The sequence below is a fragment of the Sciurus carolinensis genome, chromosome 4, assembly GCF_902686445.1.
Source record: "Sciurus carolinensis chromosome 4, mSciCar1.2, whole genome shotgun sequence".
Classification (NCBI taxonomy): domain Eukaryota; kingdom Metazoa; phylum Chordata; class Mammalia; order Rodentia; family Sciuridae; genus Sciurus; species Sciurus carolinensis.
Window position 1 is genome coordinate 171,218,171 of NC_062216.1, and position 22,284 is coordinate 171,240,454.

Consider the following 22,284-nt stretch of genomic DNA (forward strand, 5'->3'; position numbering starts at 1 on the left):
TCTTTCCCTGGCCCTCAGTTTCCCATCTATAAAGGGGACTGGTTGATCTGGATGCCAGAGTCACAAAGACAGGAAGGCAGGGTGGGCAGAAGCACATGCCAAGGGTTGGCCACTACATGCATTCCAGCAGGTAGAGCACACGGCCCCACCCACAGCTCGCCTCCTCTCCAAGGAGCCCAGAAGGGAAGCGATGTTGGTCTGCAGGGACCCGATGGGGATGGGTTGTCTCCTACTCCTGGGCTGCCCAGTCCTGGCATGGGCTCACCTTGGCACGTCCGCTCATCTGTCAGCAGCTTGTAGCCCTTGCGGCAGCCACACTCAAAACTGCCCACTGTGTCGCGGCAGAAGTGGTCACAGCCTCCGTGGTTGACCAGGCACTCGTTGATGTCTGCAGGGGCAAGGGGGAGGGACAGGCAAGGGGAATGAGCGTCTGCCCCTGGGGGAGGGCGGCACCCTCCTTCCCATTCCTCTTTCCCATTCCTGCTGCCCCTGCTCAGGGAGCCTCCTGCCCCGCATGGTGGGGCACAGCCTGACTCCTTGTCTATACCCCTCGTGCTGATCAGAGTGGGGGACCCGGCCCACAGGCGTGGGTCAGGGCTTGGGTTACACTGTGAGCCCTCTAGGCTTCACCCCTTTTCCTAAGACTTGGCGAGCCTGGCATCATGCCCCAGAGCAGAGGAGCTGATATCTCCCATGCCAGGCAACACATGATGGCCATGTCCACACACCCTTCAATCTACACAGCCAGGGAGGCAGCTGGAGGGCAGTGAGGCCCAAACAGGGTCCACCTCAGGCAACCAGGGCCGGCTCCTGGGCTCCTGGCAGGAGGAGGATAAGAAATGCCCCTGCCCGCTGTCCCCCGGGGAAGTTGTAGCGAGGTTGATCTGAGGGCCTGCTGCCAGGCGCCGGAGCCCAGTCAGTCAGGAGAACACTTTAAAAAGTAGGTTTTATTGCCTGCTTGAGTGAGGAGACGGAGGCTCAGGAAGCAGAGACTGGTGCCTGTGAGAGCCTTCTGCTAAAGAGGGGATGTTAGCTGGGCCTGACTGCCCCCCAGCTCCCTGCCTGTTTGAGTTGCTTCTTGTGTCAGCAGTTAGAGTGGTAGCCACGCTCTGAGTGTCACCTGGCCCAAGCCCAGGTCACAAACGTGCCCTTCCTGGGCAACCCTGCTAAGTGGCCAAGCTCATGCACCTCTAGGGATGGGGCTTTCTCCCTCATGGCATGGCCTGCTGCTGACACCCTGGGGATGTCTGTCCCACCCTGAGCACAGCCTGACTCCTGTGAGTCCCTTGTCTATACCGCTCATGCTGCTCATCTGGGCCCCAGGTCAGTCTGGCATTCTGTGCCATCAGAGGCCCTGTTCCCGAGGGCCTCTTCTCCGGGAGATACCTTCTGGCCACTCCACAGTTCCTCCTGGGCCCCCATGGGCTCCGTTCCCAATGCTGACCTCCCTCTCCAGATGCACCCACTCCACCCTGGCATGGAGGAATGAAAGGGAAGCGACGGTGAGACACTCCCAGCCAGAAAATGGAAGATCTTCCCCCATGGTCATCAACCACGTCCTGGCACAACTGCCAGACAGCCCAGATCCATGGAGCCCGCCCTGAGCTTGGGTGCTGGGCCAGTGCTGGATGCCCGGATGCCCTGTCCTGTGACAGGGCACCCCGTGACATGGTGAGCCTGCCCCCTTTGACAGATGGGGCACAGGAGCCTCGCTCCTCCCACAGCAGCCCGGACCTCAGTCAAACCTCAGCAGCCGTCTCCCTGCTTCCTCCTCCAACCAGAAGGCTAATGGGACATCTACCCAAGGTCCCCAAGCAGCGTTCCCATGGAGTGCTCCCCAGCAACTCTGGACACTGTGCATGCATATCAGAGGACAGACAGCCCTCTTTAGTCTTCCCTGGGAGCCTGGGGGGGTGCCGAACCAAGCACTTCCTGCAGGGACTCCCTTGAGTCCCACGATAAGCAGGAGGCATGGAGCTCCCGCTTACAGATGTGGTCACAGGACTACACGTGACAGCTGACCTCCACCAGCACTGTCTCCCTGGAGGATGTCCTTCTGCAGCACACCATGCCGGCCCTGTGGCCATCAGAGAGACATGAAGTGAGCTGTGACTTGAACTGAGGTGTCTCTACCTCAGGGTTCCAGGAAAATTGGGAGAGTTTCTAGCATAAAGTCTTAGGCAGGAGAACAGAGGCTATCTCTGTCTCACCAGCTGTGTGACCTTGGGCAGGGAAAGGCACCTGTCTGAGCCTCAGGTTCCCACCTGCAAACAAGGATGTCCCCCAGCACTTCCCCTAGCATCGTTAGTGGAATGACGGGAGCCAGCTGCGCTGAGTAGACAGGGCTGTCCTGTGGCCATCAGCAGTAGCCTCAGGTCTCCTGAGACTCCTGATCCCTCCCCTTCCCCACCCAAGTCTGTCCAGCCAGGGTGTCATAGCAACCAGACGTGCAGAGGGAGGCATGTGTGTTTGAGGCCCAGGCTGGGGCAGCTGGCTGCCTGGGAGGATGTGGGGGTTCCCCGGCTCTCTACCAGGATCTAGTAAGGGGGTGTTGGGCTCTCACAGCCCCTTGACCTTGGATGAGCACCAGGGCACACTTTAGTCCCTCTGTCCCCTTCCCATTCTCTGCTGTGTCCCACCCACTCTCCACCTTCACAGCAGATCTGGCCACGCCCCCTACCTGCTGATAGGTCTGCCGAGGTCTCTGGATCTCTTGGTGTACAAGCCAGTCCTTGGCCGTGGCTCTCGGCCCTTTGCTCTGCAGCTGCCACAGCTCCTCTCCTGGGCCTGCTTGGCCTCTACTGCGGCAGCCCAGTCTCCAGACACCCCACTGGCACCCCTGCAGTCCAGCTCTCACCTGCCGATCCTCCGCAGGGCCTCCCCACCTTCCCCTGGGGGACGCTGCCCTCTGGCAAGCCTTCCTGCCCTTCCCTCCAGAGTCCATCTCTCCCTAGTCACAGGGCCTGTCCCTGGGGGCAGGAGATAGCCTTGGGACTAGACTAGCAGTGGATCCCTGTTCCTTTCTGGCACCCGGGCCCAGAGTGAGAGACTGAAGGAATAGATGAGTGAATGCAACAGGGTGATACCAGCAGCAGAAAAGGACCTGAGGCCGAGGGAAGGGTGGACCATCCAGTAGCCATTTGACTGCACCACCCAATGGTGGAGCTTAGGTGTGTGTGGGTATGGGGGGTGCCTGCCAAGAATGCACAGGACAACTTCTTTTTTTTGTACTGGGCATTGAACTCAGGAGCCCTGAGCCACATCTCTAGCCCTATTTTGTATTTTATTTAGAGACAGGGTCTCACTGAGTTGCTGAGGGCCTCGCTTTTGCTGAGGCTGGCTTTGAACTGATGATCCTCTTGCTTCAGCCTCCCTAGCTGCTGCGATTACAGGCAGTGCCACGGAGCCCAGAAAGGACAACTATTTCTTTCGCCTTCTGCTATCCTGGCACACTATGGGGCCCAGGAGTGAGGGCTTTTGGGGGGCATAGGGAGGGCAAGGGGTGTGGGCTGGCCAGGTGGAGGGCAGGTGAGAGCACCTTTGCACCCATGGAGATAAAAGTCCCAGCAGGTGGCCTGTCTGGCCCAGGGCATGGGAAAGAAGCAGTGGGTGGGGGTTCTCCTAGATTGTTCGAGAAGGTGTGGAGGAGGTGTCTCCCCTGAGAAAAAGCCAGGCTGCAGCTCAGAAACTCCATCCTGGGGGGAGAATCCATTAGCAAGAGGCACCTTCCAACACCAAAAGGGACACAGCTCCGAACAGAGCCTGATACTGAACCTGGCCCAGTCCACATCCTGGAAACAAAGCCAGGGCTTGGGGCAAGTCCTCTGGAGCCCCCAGAACCCACACCCACTTTCCCACCCCTGCTGCCTGCCCTTCCCACTCACCCAGACTCTCAGCTCTGGGTTTTCCAAGCCCTTTGTTCCTCCCCTCCAGCGATCCTTCTTGCTTGACAATGACTTTTTTGCTTCCAGAAAACACTGAACCTTTGAAATTATTCCTTTGATATCCTTCCCTGGACCCCTGCCAAGATCAGGGTATGCATCCTGAATTGAGGAGCTGAAACCTGAAACCCCAGGGCCAAGGTCTCAGGTTCACTGGGAATCCCCTGCTGGGCTTGCCCCAGCCAATTCCCCAGCCCTGTCTGCATCTCTCCAGCAAGAGCCTGAGAACCCCAAGGTCACCAACCCTGGGGGTGCAGGGGGCATCTGGTTTCTTGGGCTTCCCACCTTGAGTTGAGATGTTCATGCTCTGCAGGTCTGCCCCAGGCCATGCCCCTCCACTCCTAGTACCCATGGGGAAGTCTCAACTCAGTTCCCCATCTCTGCCACCACCCTGGCCCAAGCAGGGTTATCCTGAGCCAGGAGGTGGCAGTGGTTTCTTCCAGATGCTGCCTATAGACTGCTGGCCAGGCAGTGAGTGGCAGGGACCATCTCAAAAAGAAAATCTGTGCAGTATTGACTGGGGTCTGCCCAGCACTCACAGCTGGAAAAGTCACCCAGCCCCCTTGGGCTGCCCAGCAGAAGGGCTGGGGGCAGCAGCAGGAGCCTCTCCCAGCTGCTCCCTCTGGGGCCACAGATAGACTGAACTCCAGTGGTGAGCGCCTGGCTCCTATTCCCCTTCTAGCCGCCCTGCTCAGGAATCAGCCCTGCCCTGCCCTCCTCTCCCAGTTCAGCCTGCACCTCACAGTAAGGCGGCGAGGCCTGGTTCCACCTCTCAGGCCCAGGGTGTCAGGGCAAGTGACATAATTGCACTTCAAGGATGCAGATCTGTGCCGACCTCTGGCTCCCTTGCCACTCACTCCTAGCATAGGGTCCACGTGGTGAGGACTCAGATGTTACCTGCCTGCCCACAACCCTGCCAGGAACACATCAAGGTTACTGACAGGTGGAGCGGTGGCTACAGAGGGTTTGACTTCACATAAACAGCTGAAGGATCTGTCATTTCTGTCATAATTAGCAGCTCCTCCTATCAAGTGGACAAGGAAAGTTGAAGCCATCCTGTCTACTTTTTCAGACATAGACATGGTCCGTCTGGGTCAGTTTTAAGTCGCCTTAAACATTCGCTGTCGACACTCTGTAACTCTGTTCCCTTCGAGGCCTTCCTTGGCGGGGCAGACCTGGAGGGGCAGACCTGGAGGGACCTGAGCTGCCGCCCCTCTTCTGCATGCAGGCTTTGCCAGTGAGGCCTCCTGGGCTTCTGTAGTGTCCCCAGGCCTTTGCCTGGCCTGGCCCTGCTGTGGGAGCTGGTCCTGGAGCTCGGCCTCTCACTGTGGCATCAGGAGCCACGCCTCCCCTTCCTCACTGCTGCCATGCTGCCCCTTCCCTCCATCTTCAGCTGCCGTCCCTTTCCTATGGCTAAGTCCTTCTGCATCCTTAGTCCTGCTAGTGAGCACAGAAGTCACATGAATCCCCTCACAAATTTCTAACAGTGACACATAATGACACACACACACTTTCCAAAAAGCCCTGAGCCGGGCTGTGCCCACCAGCTCTGTGAGAACCACCACCACTACCAGTCAGCGGCTGGGCCAGCACCTCTGCCCCCAGGGAGCTGAAGGCCTGAGAAATCCCTCAGTAAAGGCACTTTTGGCCCAGCAGTCTCTAAAGAGTCACGCAACCAGAGTTCTCTGGCCCCTGCAGGGGCTCTCCCTCCTCTCAGCCTCCCTAACAGCAAGGTGCCTCTGCTCTGTGGCCACCTGGGGCTTGGGCGCCTGGTGGGGACGTGCCCCCATGCTCCCTGGGCTGACCTTTGCACGTCTTCCCATCTGGCTGCAGTGTGAATCCAACAGGGCAGCTGCATCGCACGCCAGTGGCTGTGTCCTTGCACGTTCGGTCACAGCCTCCGTTATTGACTGCACACGTCTCTGGGGAGGGAAAGACATGGAGATGCTCAGTCTCCTTGGGTAGAAGCCACCAGCTTTCCCCAGCCATGGGGAGATCTCCTGTGAGATAGGAGATCTGGGTTCAAGTTCTGGCTGATACTCCTGCTGTGGGACTCAAGGAACCTGTACTGCCTCTCTGAGCCACAGGCTCCCCATCTGTAAAACCCATTCCCATGGGGTTGCCATGAGGCTCTGATTTAATGAGGCAGCTGTGCTGGGTAGTGCCTGCTGACAGTGAAGACCACTCTGTGGGGTCTGAGATAGGTCTGGCTTGTACTTAACTGCCCAAGGCCAGGTTCCTGAACCTTTGCCCCGCCTGCACTCAGATGCCACGTCAGTTCCTGGTGGTAGCTGGAGGCAGCTGAGCTCACCCTAGTGGGGAATGGCTGTAGCCCTGGCTGTGGGGCCCAGACCTGGGCCATACTCACCACCCCCAGTGAGGCTCCACCCACCATTGTTCTCATTAAAATGCACCAAATGTGCATGGGTTTTGTCCACTTGAAACCTGTCTAGTGCTTTTCTCACTTCTGCAAAACTCAAAGAGGCTGGGGTACAACTTGGGTACCAGAGCTGTGGTGGTGAGTGGTCCTCACTGGCCTGCAGAAGGGCTGGGAGAGTCGGCTCAGCAGAGTGTGGTGCACCCACAGGGGCTGTTCTCCCAGACCTGATCCTTGCCACCAGGGTTTCTCCCCAAGCGTCTGGCTGGCTTGTGTCTTGTGGCAACAGGGCTGAGCTCTGCTGCTAGGAGTGGAGGGCGCTGGCGCCCATCCTTCACAGCCTGAGCTATCTTGCCTACCTCACCTTGCTTCACCTGGGGCCCTGCCTCCCTTGATTCTGTAAGCTCCGTGGGTTCCTCTGGGAGGAGTTTGGGGATGGAAGTAGGGGTGAATGAGTAAATGGTACCCCAGTTACCAGTGGTCCCTGCTGCTAATTAGATTTGTGGTGCCTGTCCTTTGAACTTCACCTTGAGGGTTAGTGCTGTGATTGTGCAGGGCCTGCAGCTGGGGCTGCCTGCATGAGAGCTGCCCACACTCCTCAGGGTTAGCGACCTCCCTGTCACCATCATGGGGCTAGCAGGAGTTGACTAAAAGGTGTCTTCTTGATCCTGGCGCTCTTCCTGGCCTGCCTCAGTGCCTGAGTGGCTCTGGCACCTTCCCACCTCCCTCGGGGCTTTGCAGTGCGCTGGGCCCTGCTGCACGCCTCCTCCTGTTCCCTTGCGGGTCTAGCTCACAGGCCACCTCTACCACGAGCACCCCTGTGGTGCCACAGAAAGAAGGCTGAGCCCTTCCTTGCCCTGGGGCAGCCCCGGCCCCGCCCACATGGGCCCAGTTCTGACTGGTCCTCTCATCTTCTCATGGGACCATATGTGGGGAGCCTCCCACACCTGGGGAATCAAGACCACAAGCCTCCTTGCCAGAGCTGAGGAGAAGACCAAGTTTTGAAGGCCCCAGCCAGGGGCCGGCTGGCAGTGGTTGCTCACTACATGTTTCCTCTCCTGGGCTTAAACCAGACAGTGGACTCCTGCCTCCCAGTCCCCAGCAGAGCCAGTGTCCCTCAAGAGCCCTTCAGCCTTCCAAGGGCGATGGCCCCTCATGGAGGAGGTGGTTAGGGCTCTAAGGCTGGGGTGCTGGGGGCCACAGGCACTGAGGGCTAGGCCAGGCCTGATCTCAATGCTGGTGGGGGTGAGCGGGACACTGGGGCCTGTGTTCTTGAGAAACAAACCTACAGCTGGTAGGTCCTTCCCTTTGGTGGCACTTAGAACTCACCCTCCAGACCCAAGGGTCTGGGGATCTGCCCGATCCACCTGCCCTCTGGGCAGTCTGGGGCTGAGAGGGGGCTGGGCCAGCATGGATGTGCACCCCCTCTCTGGACCCCACTGCAGGGCTCCCTCCCCAACAGCGGGTGATTTCGGTCTCCCTGAGGGGCCTGAGCCAGGAGCGGGTGCATAAATGTCAGGCTTTGTGAGAAGGGCTCTGAGCAGCCAGCACCTGAGGCCCAGGGGCCATTCTGGATGCAGACACCCTGCGCCGTGCCTCATGGCGGTGCTCACGGCGCGCCAGGCCTACTCTGCCTCCCTCTCCTGCTCTGGCCCGCAGAGTTCCTGGGCCCCCTTCCTCACAAGGAGCAGGAACCAAGGCTGTGCAGACTTGAGTGGCGGCACTGGAGGACCTGCCTGGTCCTACTCTGCAGCGCCCTGGGGGCAGTGACCCGCCCGAGGGCCTTCCACCTGTCCCCAGGTCCCCAGCTCCAGGGACCCAGGCAGCTGTGCCTAGACCTGCTGCCCACTGCACTCAACTCCCCCTTCCTCCCGCAGCCCCTGCTCCACCCCTGTCCAGGAGCGCTCCCTCCACCACCAGCATCCCCTCAGGCCTGCTGTTGCTACTGCCATTTGGGACCAGGCCACTGTCCGTAACTTCCCGCAGTTCCTCACTAGCTCACGGCTTGTGTGCCTCTCAACACTCTCCAGGGCTTCTCTGGGCCAGGCTTGTGCTGGGTGGGGAGGGTGAATGAAGCGAGTGTCCTGGCGGCTGGCCTGTCCTTCACTCTGCCTTCCTGGGACCATGGGCAGGCTGCCCTGTGCCGCAGCCTATAGTGCCTTCCTTCGCTACAGCACGGCGGGGGCAGGTTCTGCCTCACCCACCTTGGTAGTGCTGTTCTGGGGTGACTGAGGCTTTGCTACCAAGGGCAATACACAGAAAGAGCGACTCCGAAGTGCACCCAGTTCCTGCACTTTAAGAAAAGGCTGGCCTGGGTGCTGTAGGCACATTCTCCCTGGAAATTTCCAAGAGGCTCCTGGATGCTGCTGAGGGGCCCTGTGCCTTCAGTGGTCATCAGTCTGGGGCACTGCCCAGCTTCCACTTCTCAGGGCCTTGAAAAACAGTCTTACCTTTCTGTCCCCCAAGACCAGTGGCTATCAAGACCTGGTGTTGGGTCACCACTGTCTCTGAGAGGTTCAGAAAACAGCTCTGTTCTCCCTACAGTAGACATCTAACTGCAGGCCACCCACATGTGAGCTGGAGGTGGCAGCAGGACATCTCTCCGGGGCTCTGGACCTTCCTCCTCCTCGCCCCAGTAGCCTCTCAGGCTCCCGCTGCAGCTCCTGCTGCTCCCAGGGGCTAAGAGCTGGGACCAGAAGACAAAGGGGTTCTGCAGGACAGCCTCGCAAGGCTGCACCCCACTGCAGGCCTACATCCAGCACCAGAACCACAAGAACCTGGGGCAAAGAAGAGGGCAACGCTAGACCTCAGTTTCTCCCAGGATCTGAAGGAAGAGTTTGCCCGGTCTCTCTCCTGCAGCCCGATTCTAGGTGAGGTTGCCAGGGCTCTCCCTAAAGGTCCTCTGCTCCTCCTGGAGCAATGAGAGCAGACCTTGCCCTGCCCAGTCCTGAGCACCTGACAAAACACCTGCTCAGCCACTCACCTCAGCGGGCCTTGCCCAGGGGCACTTTTGCTGGTGGGGACCCGAGACTCAGAGAAGTGACTTATTTGGGCAGGCCTGGTTACCTGATTTGTGGGACCCAACGCAAAATATCAATGAAGGTCCCTTGTTCCAAGATTGTTTAGAACTTCAAGACAGAGTCAGCAGGGCATTAAGCTAGTTGGGGACCATCCCAGGGCAGGACCCCCAGTGACCGCCCAGGTGAGCGGCCCAAGCGGTCCTAGGTAGACCAGCCCTGAGGCTTAGGCAGGGCAGCCCAGGGCTCACAAGGTGAAGAGGGAAGTCCCTGGCAAGTTGAAAGCCCATCTTTGGTCCTTCCTCGGGGGAGTCCTGCACTGGGCTGGCTCTGCAACACTGAACCACTGCCTGCAGCAGGCTGGGGCTCTGCCAGAGGGACAGGACGCAGGAGCAGAGGATAGAAGGCTGCCTGGGAGCAGCCCGAGGGGTTGGCACTGCCTGCTGGCACCACCCCAGGTTCAACAAGTCCTTGAAGGACAGTCTCCATCATAGTGGAGTGGAACAGATACCAGCTGCAGTCAACAGGTTCCCTACGTGGCTGTGCGAATTTGGTCAAGTCCCATTGTTCTGATGGGGCTAGAATGTGCAGGGGACAGTGTGTGTGAGGGGGCAGGGTGGGAGAGGGTCAGAGGTCAGAAAGCCAGCAGATGGCACAAAGCCAGTGGCCAATGCCTCACAGCCACTTCAGGTGGTCCTAGGTGGACCAACCCTGAGGCTTAGGCAGGGTGTAGCCAGGGTCGTAGGCCACTCCCCCTCAGGGTCAGGCTTTCAAGGGACAGGACAGATGCAGGACACTGGGGCCACATGGGTCCCACCAGATCAGAGCCTCTCGGGGAGGGGCAGGCTCTGCACTATTGACAAGTCTTCAGAAAACCCAAGGCCTCGAGAGGGGCAGCCCCTCATTCCAAATGCTCTGGCAAGTTACAGCACACCTTGGTGTGCTAGCCAACAGGTCCACAGCTGGCTCTCACCGCAGGCACCCCGGCCCTCCATCACGGCCACGGGGGGCTGCCTGCAGCACTGCCTCCTCAGCACGGGAGCCCCACCTTCCCTAGCTCCTGACAAGCCCGACCCAGGGCAGGCACCAAGCCCCCGTTTTCTGTCACTCCTCATGGGGCTTCCAGAGTTCCTTCTCATTCATACTGTCATTGAACAAAATGCTGGTGCCCAGGGTCACCTGCCTGGAGAGCACACGGTCAAGGAGACTGCTGCATGAGAAGACAGTGCTGCCTCCCAGGTGCCACCTGCTCAGGGCAGTTCTCGGTGGGCACATTTCTGTCAGTGGACCTGTCCCCCAGGGTCTTCAGGGACACACTGTGAGGGCAGCAAGGCATCCCTTCAGGGTCAGTGCTCAGCAAGCAGAAGCCGCCTGGACCTGCCAAGAGCAGGAGGAGGCCTGAAGGTGGAAGGTGCCAGGAGCAGGGACCCACCCAGGAGCCACAGGCAGACCTGGAGAGAGCTGTCCTCATTTCACTTAAGGGCTCTCAAATGCCCTGTCCACTCTGAAGGACAACAGCAGGTGGCAGGAGCAGCCACCAGCAGCAGGCCTCTACTGTGAAGTAGAGGCTGCTGAGGGCAGACACAGGGCTTATAAGCAGCCTCTCCCTTGAGTCGGTCCTCAGAGAGAGGCAGGGTGGGATCACTGTGTGCATTCCTCAGAAGCTCAAAGGAGCGAGGGAGAGGCAGCTGGGCCAGAACTTGGTGCTGCCTGAGAGTTCTGGGGGCCCAGACCCCTCTCTCTAGAGCTCCCCATCCACAGAAGTGGACACTCACTGAGCTTGCCTACACCAGGCTCTGTGCAAACCTCAGGGAGACAGGGCCACACCTGGCTGCCCTGGAGGGGGCGTGGTGAGGAACTGCAACCAGGGTTAATGCAGAGGCTGCTCAGTGGAGGGGAGGCTTGGCCTGGTTCCTAACGGCTGTCCTCAGGCTAAGGGAGGCACTGAGCACAAACCCCTGTACTTCCAGGTGGGCCTTCAGCGGTGGCATAGCCCTCTCACCCCGCAACCTCATGGTGATGGAGGCCTCCTGGAGGGTCTTGATTATGGGCACCTGGCTGGCTTCTGGAAGGTGCTTGTTAATCCTGCCGGTTCTCCAGGTTTCACATCAGCCCCCAGTGTGATCTGAGCAAGGCCAGGCAGGTCTGGCATCTTACCTCACCACCCAGACTCCTGTCAGGTGGCACACCAGTGTCCTAACCGGGTGAAAATGGCCAGGGGAGATGACGGAGAGAATGGCCTGTGACTAGGTACCTAGTCACATGGGACCAGGTGCTGCACACCATGTGACTAAGCTTATCTGGGGTGACAAGCTCTCTGTGCTAAGGAGAAACTGAAGCTCAGGGACACGAGCTGACCTGGCACTGACCTACCTAGTGACCTGGAAGCCAGGACTGAACCGGGGTCTCACTCTAGAACCTGGGTTAGGATAAACTGGGAGGAGTAGCTGCTTGGAGTTTTGTCCCAATCACAGGTGTCCCTGCTCAGGGCAAGCAAACAAGCTGTCAGTTCCTCAGGCCAGCCCAGGTGGTCCTGCCTCAGGAAGCTCCCTGCTGGCCTGTCAACAGGCAGCCGCACACCTGGCCTGCAGTCACCTTCTGGGCAGCCCCCAGCTCGATCCAGCTACAGAAAAGCTGCGTGGTGGGGTGGGGAGGTGAAGGGGGTACGTGGGAGGGTGGAAGAGGGACCTGGCCAGTTTCCTGTTTCTACGCAGGGTTCTTCCTCGGATGGCAGGTGAAGGACTGCACTGCTCCTTGGGCACCTTCCATGTGCTTCCTTGTGGCTGTGGTACACATACAGGGCCAGGACCAGGAAGTGGGAGTGAAGGGAGGGTAATCAGGAGGCAGAGGGCTCTCAAGTCACATCTGGAAGAGCTCTGCGGCCCACTTAGACCAAATTCTGAGGGGCCAAGTAACTTAGGAAAGAGTTTAATGCAGGGCTGGTGCACGTTCAAGTTGAGGCCCAAGAAAGACGGTTCTGGCTGCCATGTCACCAGTAGCAGGGCTGGGAGACAGGAGAGAGGCTGGGCAGTGAGAAGTGGGCTTGGATGTTGGGACACTGGAGGGCTGAGGCCCAGGACAGTGTGGAGTTCCAAGTGTGCCCTATCCCCCTTGGGGTGGGGAGAAGCAGGGGTGTGGATGTCTACATGAGAAATGATGTGGCCAGACTTCTCAGGGAACTGTGCCCTTGCATGAGGCCAGGGACAGTGCATGGAAGAGTCTGGTCCCCTCCCCCTTCTCCCTGCTCTTGCAAGTCCCCTTTGGCAGTCAGTGAGCTCTTGCCGAAGCAGCCCCTGTGGTGCCTTGTCCTGCCTTCCAGGCCTCATCCAGCCTTTCTCTCATCCCTACTTCCTTTGAGCCTAGAGGGTGTGGTGGATCATGCCCACTTGATGGATGGGAACCCTAGGGACCAGAGAGGGATGAGTTGGGCAGGAAGGTTTCCCCTAGCAGAACTTGGGCCCCACAGCAGCCACATGGCCAGGTGGCCTAGGGCCAGTTCCTTCTAAGCCAGAGGCCTTGGCTATGGGGGAGTGGGGGAAGGGGGGCTGGAAACAGATGACCAGAGGGCTGGGGAAACAGGTCTGGAAAGAATGGGGAAGGGTCAAGGGGTGACTCAGCCTCCACCTGGGTGCAGCCTGCTCTCCTGACTGAGCTCCTAGTGGTCTCTCTTTCTCATGTTTGTGCCTAGGCCCACCTGTGCCAAAAGCTGGTGTGCAGCAAGTGCTGCCTGAGTGCCAGGCCTTGCTTTGGGCACTCCTCTTGGCGCATTTCCTCCACCTGCCAGCTCTAGGAAGTATGAGCCATGCAATCCCCATCTTACAGATGAGGAACTAGGCTCAGAGAGAAGTTGAGAAATTTGCCCCAGAAAGCACAGCCTCTCAGGGATGGAGATAACAGAAATCTAGACATTTGGCTCCAAGGTCAAAGCACTGTACCTGTGCTCCAGGCACATGGCACATCGCTGGTCAAGGGAATCTAGCGTTCTGGGGTTGGTCCCAGGTTCTGTCCAGCAGTGGGGAGGCTTTATGAAGTGGGCTCTTAAGGATGGACAGGTAAGGTTCAGGAGTCCCTGACCCTGTAGAGCCCAAGGCCCTTCAGACCAGGTGCTGTCCATACTTGCTCTGACCTCTATAACCATCACGGAGCACCCACTCTCCCTGAGAGGAGGGAGAGAGGTGTGAACCCAAACACGGCCAGGCAGAGGTGCAGGGTGCCAGCTCTGGGAGTACAGGAGAGGAACTCCTGCCAGCTTGCCATGCCTCGTGGCCCTTCTCCCCTAGAAACACCATAGCACCAGCCCACAGTGAAGTCTGGGGAGTGCTCAAGGCTCAATGCCAGGTCTGAAGGTCACTCTGACTGGATCACTGACCTGGATGTCAGGTGTACTGTCCTCATGGACCTCAGGGGGCGATGGAAAGGGCTGGTTGTGGCTCTCTTGTCTGCTGCCTTCGGGAGGGGAGAGTGCAGCTGGGATGGCTGTCAGGGCTACTGAACCTGCAGAGCTGCGTCCCTCAGGCCCACTCTGCCCCGACCTGGGGCCAGGGTGCTGCTGACCGACTGCATGGCCTCCCTTCTCAGGATTCAGGGTCTTCATCTGTACAGTGGGGTCAGCTGACTGGGAAGACTTGGGCCAACTGCAGAGGGAGGCAGTAACACGGGAAAGGCTGGGGCAGAGGGGTGGGCTGGAGACACACTGAGGCTGCTGAGAACGGATGGCGCCCACCATAAAGGCGAGGGGCCCCCCTGGGAGGGCAGGTTAGCCCACACTGGCCAGCACATCCATGTGCTTGGGACTGGTTTTGGAACCCGTATTGTGGGCCAGGAGGTCATGGTTCTGGCTAAGTCAGTCACGAGAGTGTGGGCTCCATCTTAGTGGAGTTTCCTGACCCAGCTGTCTTAGGCCAAATGATGGTCCCTAAAATGTCCAAATTCAAAACCTAGAACCTGTGACCTTACCTGGTAAAAGGGGCTTTGTAGATATGATTGACTTAAGGGCCTTGGGATGGACCATCTGGAGAGGCTCCATGGGATCACGAGAATCCTTAACCATGACAGGGGGAGAGAGGCAGGGAGGGGAGGGAAAGAGCTGTGACGACATGGAAGGGTCAGAGTCACAGGGTGGCCTGCTCTAAAGACAGAAGGGGCAGCGAGTCATACAATGCAGCAGCCTCCAGAAGCCAGAGAAGGCGAGGGACTGTCCTGAGTTTCCAGAGGGAACACAGGACTACAGACACTCTGATGTTAGCCCTTGAGCTCTGTGTCAAATTTCTGATGTACAGTTTGTGACAAACGATGTTGTCCTGAGACTCTAAGATGGTAGTAGTATGTTGATAGCAACGACAGGAAACAGACACACATCCATCTTAAGTGTGCTTTTGGAAAAAGACCTTGATTCAAAGCCTGGGGTTAACAGGCACAACAGAGCATCCACCAGTCCTGCTGGGGTGCTCTGCACCCACTGGGGCTGGCATCGCACTGTCTCAGCCAGAGGCAGGGCTGGAGCCACTTACCCTGGGAGCAGAGGGCCCTCTGCTCTGTGGTCTCCGCCAGAGACTGCCTCTTCTGCCCAGCACTGCCAGGGGCTCTGAGCCCAGGAAAGCAGCAAAACCTGCTGCAGGCTTTTAGTATCATGTCACTTCTGGTCTCCAGACTTGGGACCCTTGACAAAATGTCACAGCTTGGGCTTGGGTAAAGGAAAAGCAGGCAGGTTCCACACAGAAGCCCAGATGGGAGAGTGCCTGGGTTTTAACCGGTATTTCATATCCTCTGCTGTTTGTTCCTCCCCTGGTTCTGTACCATGTAAGGGGCAGGCAGCTCATTAAATGACTTGCAGGTGTCTAAGGGAAGTGACCTCTACAAGTCTGGCCACAAAACATTCTGGAAGAATTCTGAGTCAAACAGCTGGTAAGAGTTGAATCTGAATCCTGCCCTTCATCTAGGAGCTCACTGGGAGGAGCCTGCTCCATCCTAGTCACTGTCTCTCCTGGGGCCCCTGATGGCCCATTGTCCGGGGGGGGCATTTGGCCCTGAACACTCACAGAGAGAGATGGTCTCACCTGGGTCACAGGACAAGTCTTCTCTTGCTGTGTGGTTACCATGGAGCATGCCAAGCTGCACACGTACCCCAAAGTTCTCTGGGTGGCAGGAACTCCTAGTGCCTGCTCCCTCCTCGGGAAGCAGCCCCTTCCCTCTGCCTTTGCCTACCTGCTCTATAAATAAACTCGCCCACACACAAGACAAGGGGCCTCTTAGCACAGAAGACGCCTGTGAGGCCTCTTGGCCCTGGTGTACTGCAGTGCAGGTGCCTTGCTCTGGAGGAGTATGTGTAGGACGCAGTGGTGACGGGCACAGACTGCACAGCCAGGCAGCCCAGGTTCTGACGTGGTCATGGATTTCCTTGGGATATTGGCTTCTTCTTTTATTCATGGGTCCTTCCTCCTCTGCCTGTCCTACTCTCTCCCAGCCCAGGACCCACCAGCCAGAAGATCTCCTGGGATAAACTGCTGGTGCTTCTTTTTAAGAGACCAAAAACACTAGCAGCATTAGTGAGTGAGTCTGACCCCATTCTAATTCACTTCACTGTCTAAACACTCTCCATGCAGCACCTGGCTCTGAAGTTGATGTCCAGGTGTGCTCTGGCTGGCGTAAGGCAGAATGTGGGTGGTCACCTCCCCTATTCTCTATACCTTGTCTCTATTAATACAGCTTGGGAACAGCCACACCTCCCTGAGGCCTACCAGTTAGAGCCTGAAGTCCAACAGGATCTTACATCTTTACCACAGAGACTGCTTTCAAGGCAGGGTGCTTGAGCTGGGGGCTCACCTGTGCTCTAGACTTTGGGCCCCAAGACTGACCTTTTGTGGAAACCTCTGAGGGTATGAATTAGGACACTGGCCCATCCACCCATGGCAAGAGCTGTAGGGACACCAGAAGGGAGAGAGGCCTCTTCTCTCTGAGTCAGGATGGGCATTTGTGGGGTGAATGGCAGGTTTCAGTGATGGGGAGGTGGAGATGTGGTGAGGCTGACATCACCCTTGGTCCTTTCCCTGATGCCTGCCACAGGCCCTCTGATTTGCTCCCCTTCTCTGCCTACCAAGCCCAGGGAGAGGTGGCTGGATTCATCACCTCCTGGGTCCCTCCAGGATCTGCCTCTGATCACAGAAGGCAGGTGCAGAGGCCCTGCCCCATCACTTCGCCCCACCACCCCTGCAGGGCCAGCTCGGCTTGGCCTCTTCTGCCACCTAGCCCCTTCCTGGAAGAGTGAATGTGCATGTGGGGGGGCTTTAGGGGCTTTCTGTGGGGCTCAGGCCTCAACTGCAGTACCCATAGCACCTAGGCGGTGAGGCTGAGTCTGAGCCGGAGTTCTGAGTGTGGCCTTACAGACTGACTGCCTGGATCTGCTGCCACCCGCTCAGTCACCATTCCAGGGGTCCTACATGCTGACTCCCACCCTCCTGGAGGCCATGGTCATGCCTGCCTGGATAAGCCTCAAGGCCACACCCATGGTCCATGGAGAGACTCTGTGGAGGTCAGCTTCCAGCCCGAGCCTGGCCATATACTCAGGCTAAGCACTCGGACCTCTTTGGCCTTGGAGTGTACATCTGAGGAGCAGGGTGACACCTACCCCGCCAGCGTGGGTTCTGGTGCTCAGCGAGCACCACCTGCAGGCCTCCAGCCTTCTCGCCAGCACAGGGTAACATCTCTCCTGTGCCCCTGACTCCCTCCTGCTTCCTCTCTAGTTACCTGGGCCCCTTGAAGGTTCACACGAGGAACACAAAACTAGGTGACCTCTCAGGGACCCTTTGGCTCTGACCTCCGGCACTCCCAATACTGAGAGGGCCCACAGCCCATGGCCTCTGGCCTGAGTTATGTTGGGTAGTATGTGACCTTGATCAAGCCTGGGGACCCCAGAAACCTGTTTCTTCCTCTGAGAAGTGGAGACTGTATCCCCAAGTCCCAAGGCTGCCAAGCCTGGTGTGAGCCATTGGAGCACCACCAGGAAGGCTATAACCCCTGGACACAGCAGCCGTACTCAGGAGGCCCTGGTCAGCCCCTGCAGCCCTGACACGGGCGACCCCAAATTACAGAAGCAGCTGCTGGGTCCAGGCGTAAACGGAAGGGAAAAGTGCCGCTTTCCGTCCTACATCCTGTGCTCTGTCCAGGGCAGCCATCTTTCCTCTTCCTTCATTTTTTCCTCACACTGGCCAGCAGGCCTCCCAGGACACCCTGAGAACTAGGTGACTCTCCCCTGAGGATGAGAAGACTGGATGGTGGCTTCCCTCCCAGGAGAGGAGACGGAGAAGGCCTGGGCTGCCGGCCCCTCCCCACAAGGCCTCCTTGGCTCCTGAGTCTCGTCTTGTGCCCGCTGGGCTAAGGCACACTGGGCTCTACACATGGGAGGAAGCTTATAGCAGACACCTCCCCACACGCTCAGGTCATTAGACATGGTGCTGGGCTCTGTGCTACGAACAGACAAGCGCATTGATGGAAGGTAAAAACTTTAAAAAGGAAAAAATGAGTTCCCACCTGCCACAGAGCCCCCACACTCACACACAACATGCGTGACTGTGCACATAGGGGCACATACCAGTCCACACAGATGTCTACCCACACGCGCATGCACACACACACGCTCACCCTCACACACCAGCACACATGCCTCGCATGCACAACACACTCACGCCCACCCGCACGTGCACACACAAGGGCAAGCATGACAAAGGAAGTGGAAGAAAAGTGTTACCCATGAGTAGCCGCCGTTTCACCCGCTTGTCCACATCAGCTACTGACGTGGCATTGAACTGAGAGCGCTCAATTGCAGCCTCATCCTTCTCTAAAACACAAGTAAGGGACAAACACGGAGCCAGAGGTTAATGAGAGCCCACTTCCCTCGGCCCAAGACAGCCAGCCTCTCAGCGTGGCGCACACAAAGCCAACACAGCACGCAGGCCAGCACAGTGTCCTCGCCAAGGGGCCAATCCCAGGACCTCCAGGGTGGGTGTGCTCAGGCAGAGCAGAGAGGCAGCAAGGGCGGGGTGTGCAGAAGAGGGGGTGACTGCAACACGACCCAGGACAGATGGACACAGGCCCAGGTACAACTACATAGGAGAGGCGGCTGAGGCCAGAGCGGGAGGACGCTCTGCGGAGGCCACAGTACAGACACCAGCACTGGTGCTCATGGAGGTAAGCGGTTACAGACCCCCGTGGCTCAGGCTGGAGAGGCAGGCACAGGAAAAGGCACAGGACAAGGGGACAGGGCTGCGAGGTCCGGTGATGGATGCGCCTGGGACAGCAGATGCCCTGTCACAAGGATGTGAGAGTGTCACTCAAGCAAAACGAAGACCAAAACACACAGAGGAACACACACCCGCACACAGAATGGTGGATCCCGCTGAGCAGATGCAGGACACTGGGGTCACTTTGAGCAGCGCTGGTTGCCTGCTTGTCTAGAGGACGAGGGCTGGCATCTGAGTGCTCAGCAGGGGGTTGCAAGAGGGGAAAGTCGCTGCAGGAGTGGGAGGAGGAACGACTGGGATGGCCAGGCAGCCTCCGGGCACAAAGCTGTGCAGGAAGCTTCCTGTAGGAGCGGAGGTTAGCACGTTCCCTTGATCAGTTGGAACGTGTGAAGGCACTGTTCCCAGGGGGAGCTGGTGACACGAGCAAAGGCAGACAGGAGAGGTTCTCATCCTGGCCGGAAGGGAAACTGGCAGCAAAGCTGGGCCAGAAATGACTTCTGATGGGGGAGGGAGGCGAGGACCTGGGAAGTCACTTCAGAAAGAGATCTGAGCAGGGACCGCCACATGCATAGGTGTTAAAACGTTTTTAAAAAATGAGTAAGAATGAACCAGGAGCACACAGACAAGAGGTGTTAGACGGGCTGGGAGTGCATCTGGCCGGGCAGCTGTTTGCGCTGGTCCAGCAGCCACAGAGGTGGCCCCACTGGACATGCAAACCCCAGGAGACCGGGAGCAGACGAGACAGGAGGGAGGTAGCAGTCCAGGAGAGTCTGGGGACAGTGAGGGGGAAGGTCAGAGGACAGGAGGTCAGGAGGTTCTAGATGGGATCAGGCTGCAATAGAGACACTGGTCTGAGACCCGGTTTGGCTTTTAATTTTTTTTTTTTTTTTGATTGGTTCGTTTGGTTTTGGCTTTTGGCTCTGAAAATAATTAACGAACGTCAGTTGTCAGACAAGACAGGCAATCAGGGACCATCACCAGAGAAGCAGGAGGGATGAGATAAAACAAAATAACAACGGCTGTCTGAGAGGAGAGACCACACAGAGGGAGAACCACTGTAGGCAGCGCGCCTGTGACCACGGCCCTGGGCTGGGAGGTGACAGACCGGGGTCCCCGCCCGGCCAGCACCCAGCTCTGAGACATGAGGGAGCAGCCACAGGGGACAGAGTATGACAGCAACCCCAGGCCTGTGTGCTTATACTTGCCACACACCCCTGCTTTCTGTCACTTGAAAATCCCTCCAGAAATACTTCCCAGAGACGACAATCAGAAACAGGGCCTTTTTAAAACCATAACAACCATGGTCACTGACTCGTGCTAATGTGCCAGTGCTGAGGAGAGAGAAGCAGAACTCTGGGAGCCAGCTCTGAAATTCCTCTTTTTCTTAGTTAAAAAATCTGCTGTTACTTTTGAGAGGGAGAAAAAACTACTAGTGATCATGGCACGAAATAATCACAAATAGTCAAGCTTCCCTGTGGAAATACAGGCCTGGAGGAAGCAAGTGGCCGAGACTCAGATCAGGACTCCTGTGGCAGTGAGGTGATGGGTGGGGTGTCGCTGAGGAGGGACTTCGGGTGGGGAGGAAGTCCTGCGAGAGCCCCGTCAGCTCGGAATGAGAAGCAGTTCAAAGCAGCCACACCCCAGATCCCACGAGGATGAACACCATCCACCCCCTACCAGCCATGTTTTGAGGACACCTCTGGGTTTTCCAGACTGCTGAGGGCACTCATGGAACTAATGGTGGCCATGTAGACTACACACATCTGGTCAGGGGTTTTCCCCATCAGGAGAACACCTGTGCTTAGGTGTGGACAATGCCCTCTCGAGGTATACATGCTCCTCCTCCCTGCAGGCCACCTGTCCTGGACCAGGTGTTGCCAAGGACTTGGCCCCAGGGGTCTGTGGGACCCAGGTAAGTGTCCACAAAAGCCGACACCTGGGGACCCCTGTCTTCTCTTGCTTCCCTTCAGCTTCCTTCTGGGAGATGGGACTGTAGGCAACAGGTGCACCCTGCAGGCAGGCGGGGTGAGGATGGTGTGTGGCACCAACTTACCGATGCACGTCCGACCGTCTGAGTGGAGGGCGTACTTCTGGTGGCAGCCACACATGGGGCCCGTGTCCGTATCCTCACAGCTGTGCTGGCAGCCTCCGTTTCCATAGTTACAGGTTACTAGTGAGGCCCAAAGTGTATACGCGTGTATAAACAGAACGACAGCAGAGGGTTAGTCTGTGGGTGCTGGCTGTGGCTTCTGGGGTGGGGGAGGAATGTGAGGGCCCCAGGTGGCCAGGGGCTGGGCTTGCTGGGCTGGCAGGCAGCAGACACGCTTCCCTGCCCTTGTGCCCTCCAGGGTCTCAGACCCAAATGGTCCCTAGAGGTGAATGGGGACAGACTCTGGTCAACTGGGCTGGGAAAAGAGGTGTACAGCTCCTGTGCCCGGAGGGTGGTGGTTGAAGTGGGGGACAAGCCGCCATTCCATCCTCCCTGTCTGCCTCAATGGGACAACTATGGATACCAGAACACCTTTGCCCCCAAAAGCTGGGGGCAAAGGTGGTGGCCATGATTCGAGGTGACACTCATTTCCTTAGTTCTTGCAGAGGTCTCAGAGCATGTAGAAGGATGTTCTTCTCAAGGATGCCACCTGCTCTGGGTCCCCAGCCAGTCAACTCAAGCTCTACCCTCTCCCAACCCTCCCCCCACCAGGCTCAGGAATGCCAGACAGACAGATCTTGGCAGTTAAAGCTGTCTGAGGTGGCGTGCTGAAAGTGACCTAAACAGGCCATGTTACATAGCTGGCCAATGCCTGTGGCCCAGAGGATCCGATGCCCATCAGTCAGCCGGGTTGGCTCACAGGGGGCTGAACCAAACAGGGCCAGTCTGGGGTAGGAGAAATTGTCAATTCAAGTTTATTTAAAAGAAACCACGTTATCAGTTTCCAGGGTGAGAGAGAGTGCTAGAGAGAACAAGGGGAGTCAAGATCTCTGTGGAGGGCCCTTCCAGTCTGCCTAACCCCACCAGGGAGCTGGTACGGAAATGCCTGTCCTCTGGGTGTCAAGTACAGTGTGTCTCCTGGACAGCTTGAGTGTCATCTATAATTCTGTCAGCACTGCTAATAAACTCAGCAAACCCTTGTGAAGACCAAATACGCAAAAACAGATCTCAGAGCAACTATGGTCAGAGCAGCCCAAATTCCATACTGAGTTTGAATCAGTCAGTCCTATTAGGATGGTCCATTAGCGTGGCTGCTGGCAGAGGGAAGCCATTGGTGGGAGCTCCCTGGGGAAGGACCCCAAACATTCAGAATGGACTTCTTCAGCTGCACTCCTCAGGTGCTTCTCCCTTTGTGGAGACACCATGGAGCATCTGGGCACTCCTGCCCTGAGAGGTGGTGACCCTCAGCCTTAAGCTCATGCAGGCTCCACAGCAGGTGAGGATATAACCGGAATGGCAAGATGGGGACAGGTGTCTTCCCAGTGTCCCAGATGCTGTCCTTAGTAACTAGAGACTTGAGTGGGCAGCTTCCTCTTGACCTAGCTTGCAGGGTGAAGTTTCAAGGAGCTGAAAATTGCTGCAGGAGGCCGGACGGCTTGGAGGACATCTAGTGCTCTCTGCAGGGTCCCTCCTCTCAGCCCCGAGCAGGCGGCCTCCTGCAGGCCCAGTGTCTCAGCTTTAAAACAGCTTGTCACTCTGGCCAGAAGACCCAGGGAAGTCAAGG

General features: G+C 57.8%; 1 protein-coding gene across 4 annotated transcripts in view; it reads right to left on the bottom strand.

The window, feature by feature from the left end:
• Window positions 1–22,284, bottom strand: part of Scube1 (signal peptide, CUB domain and EGF like domain containing 1) — a 127,291-nt gene that overhangs the window by 34,469 nt on the left and 70,538 nt on the right. For 3 of the 4 annotated variants that reach the window (XM_047550972.1, XM_047550973.1, XM_047550971.1), the window contains exons 6-9: window positions 20,625–20,741; window positions 18,079–18,168; window positions 5,747–5,863; window positions 266–388 (exon numbers count right to left, since the gene is read on the bottom strand). In XM_047550972.1, the coding sequence (XP_047406928.1) occupies window positions 266–388; window positions 5,747–5,863; window positions 18,079–18,168; window positions 20,625–20,741 (447 nt within the window). The remainder of the gene's footprint in view (window positions 1–265; window positions 389–5,746; window positions 5,864–18,078; window positions 18,169–20,624; window positions 20,742–22,284) is intronic. The other variant, XM_047550975.1, reaches the window with a different exon arrangement.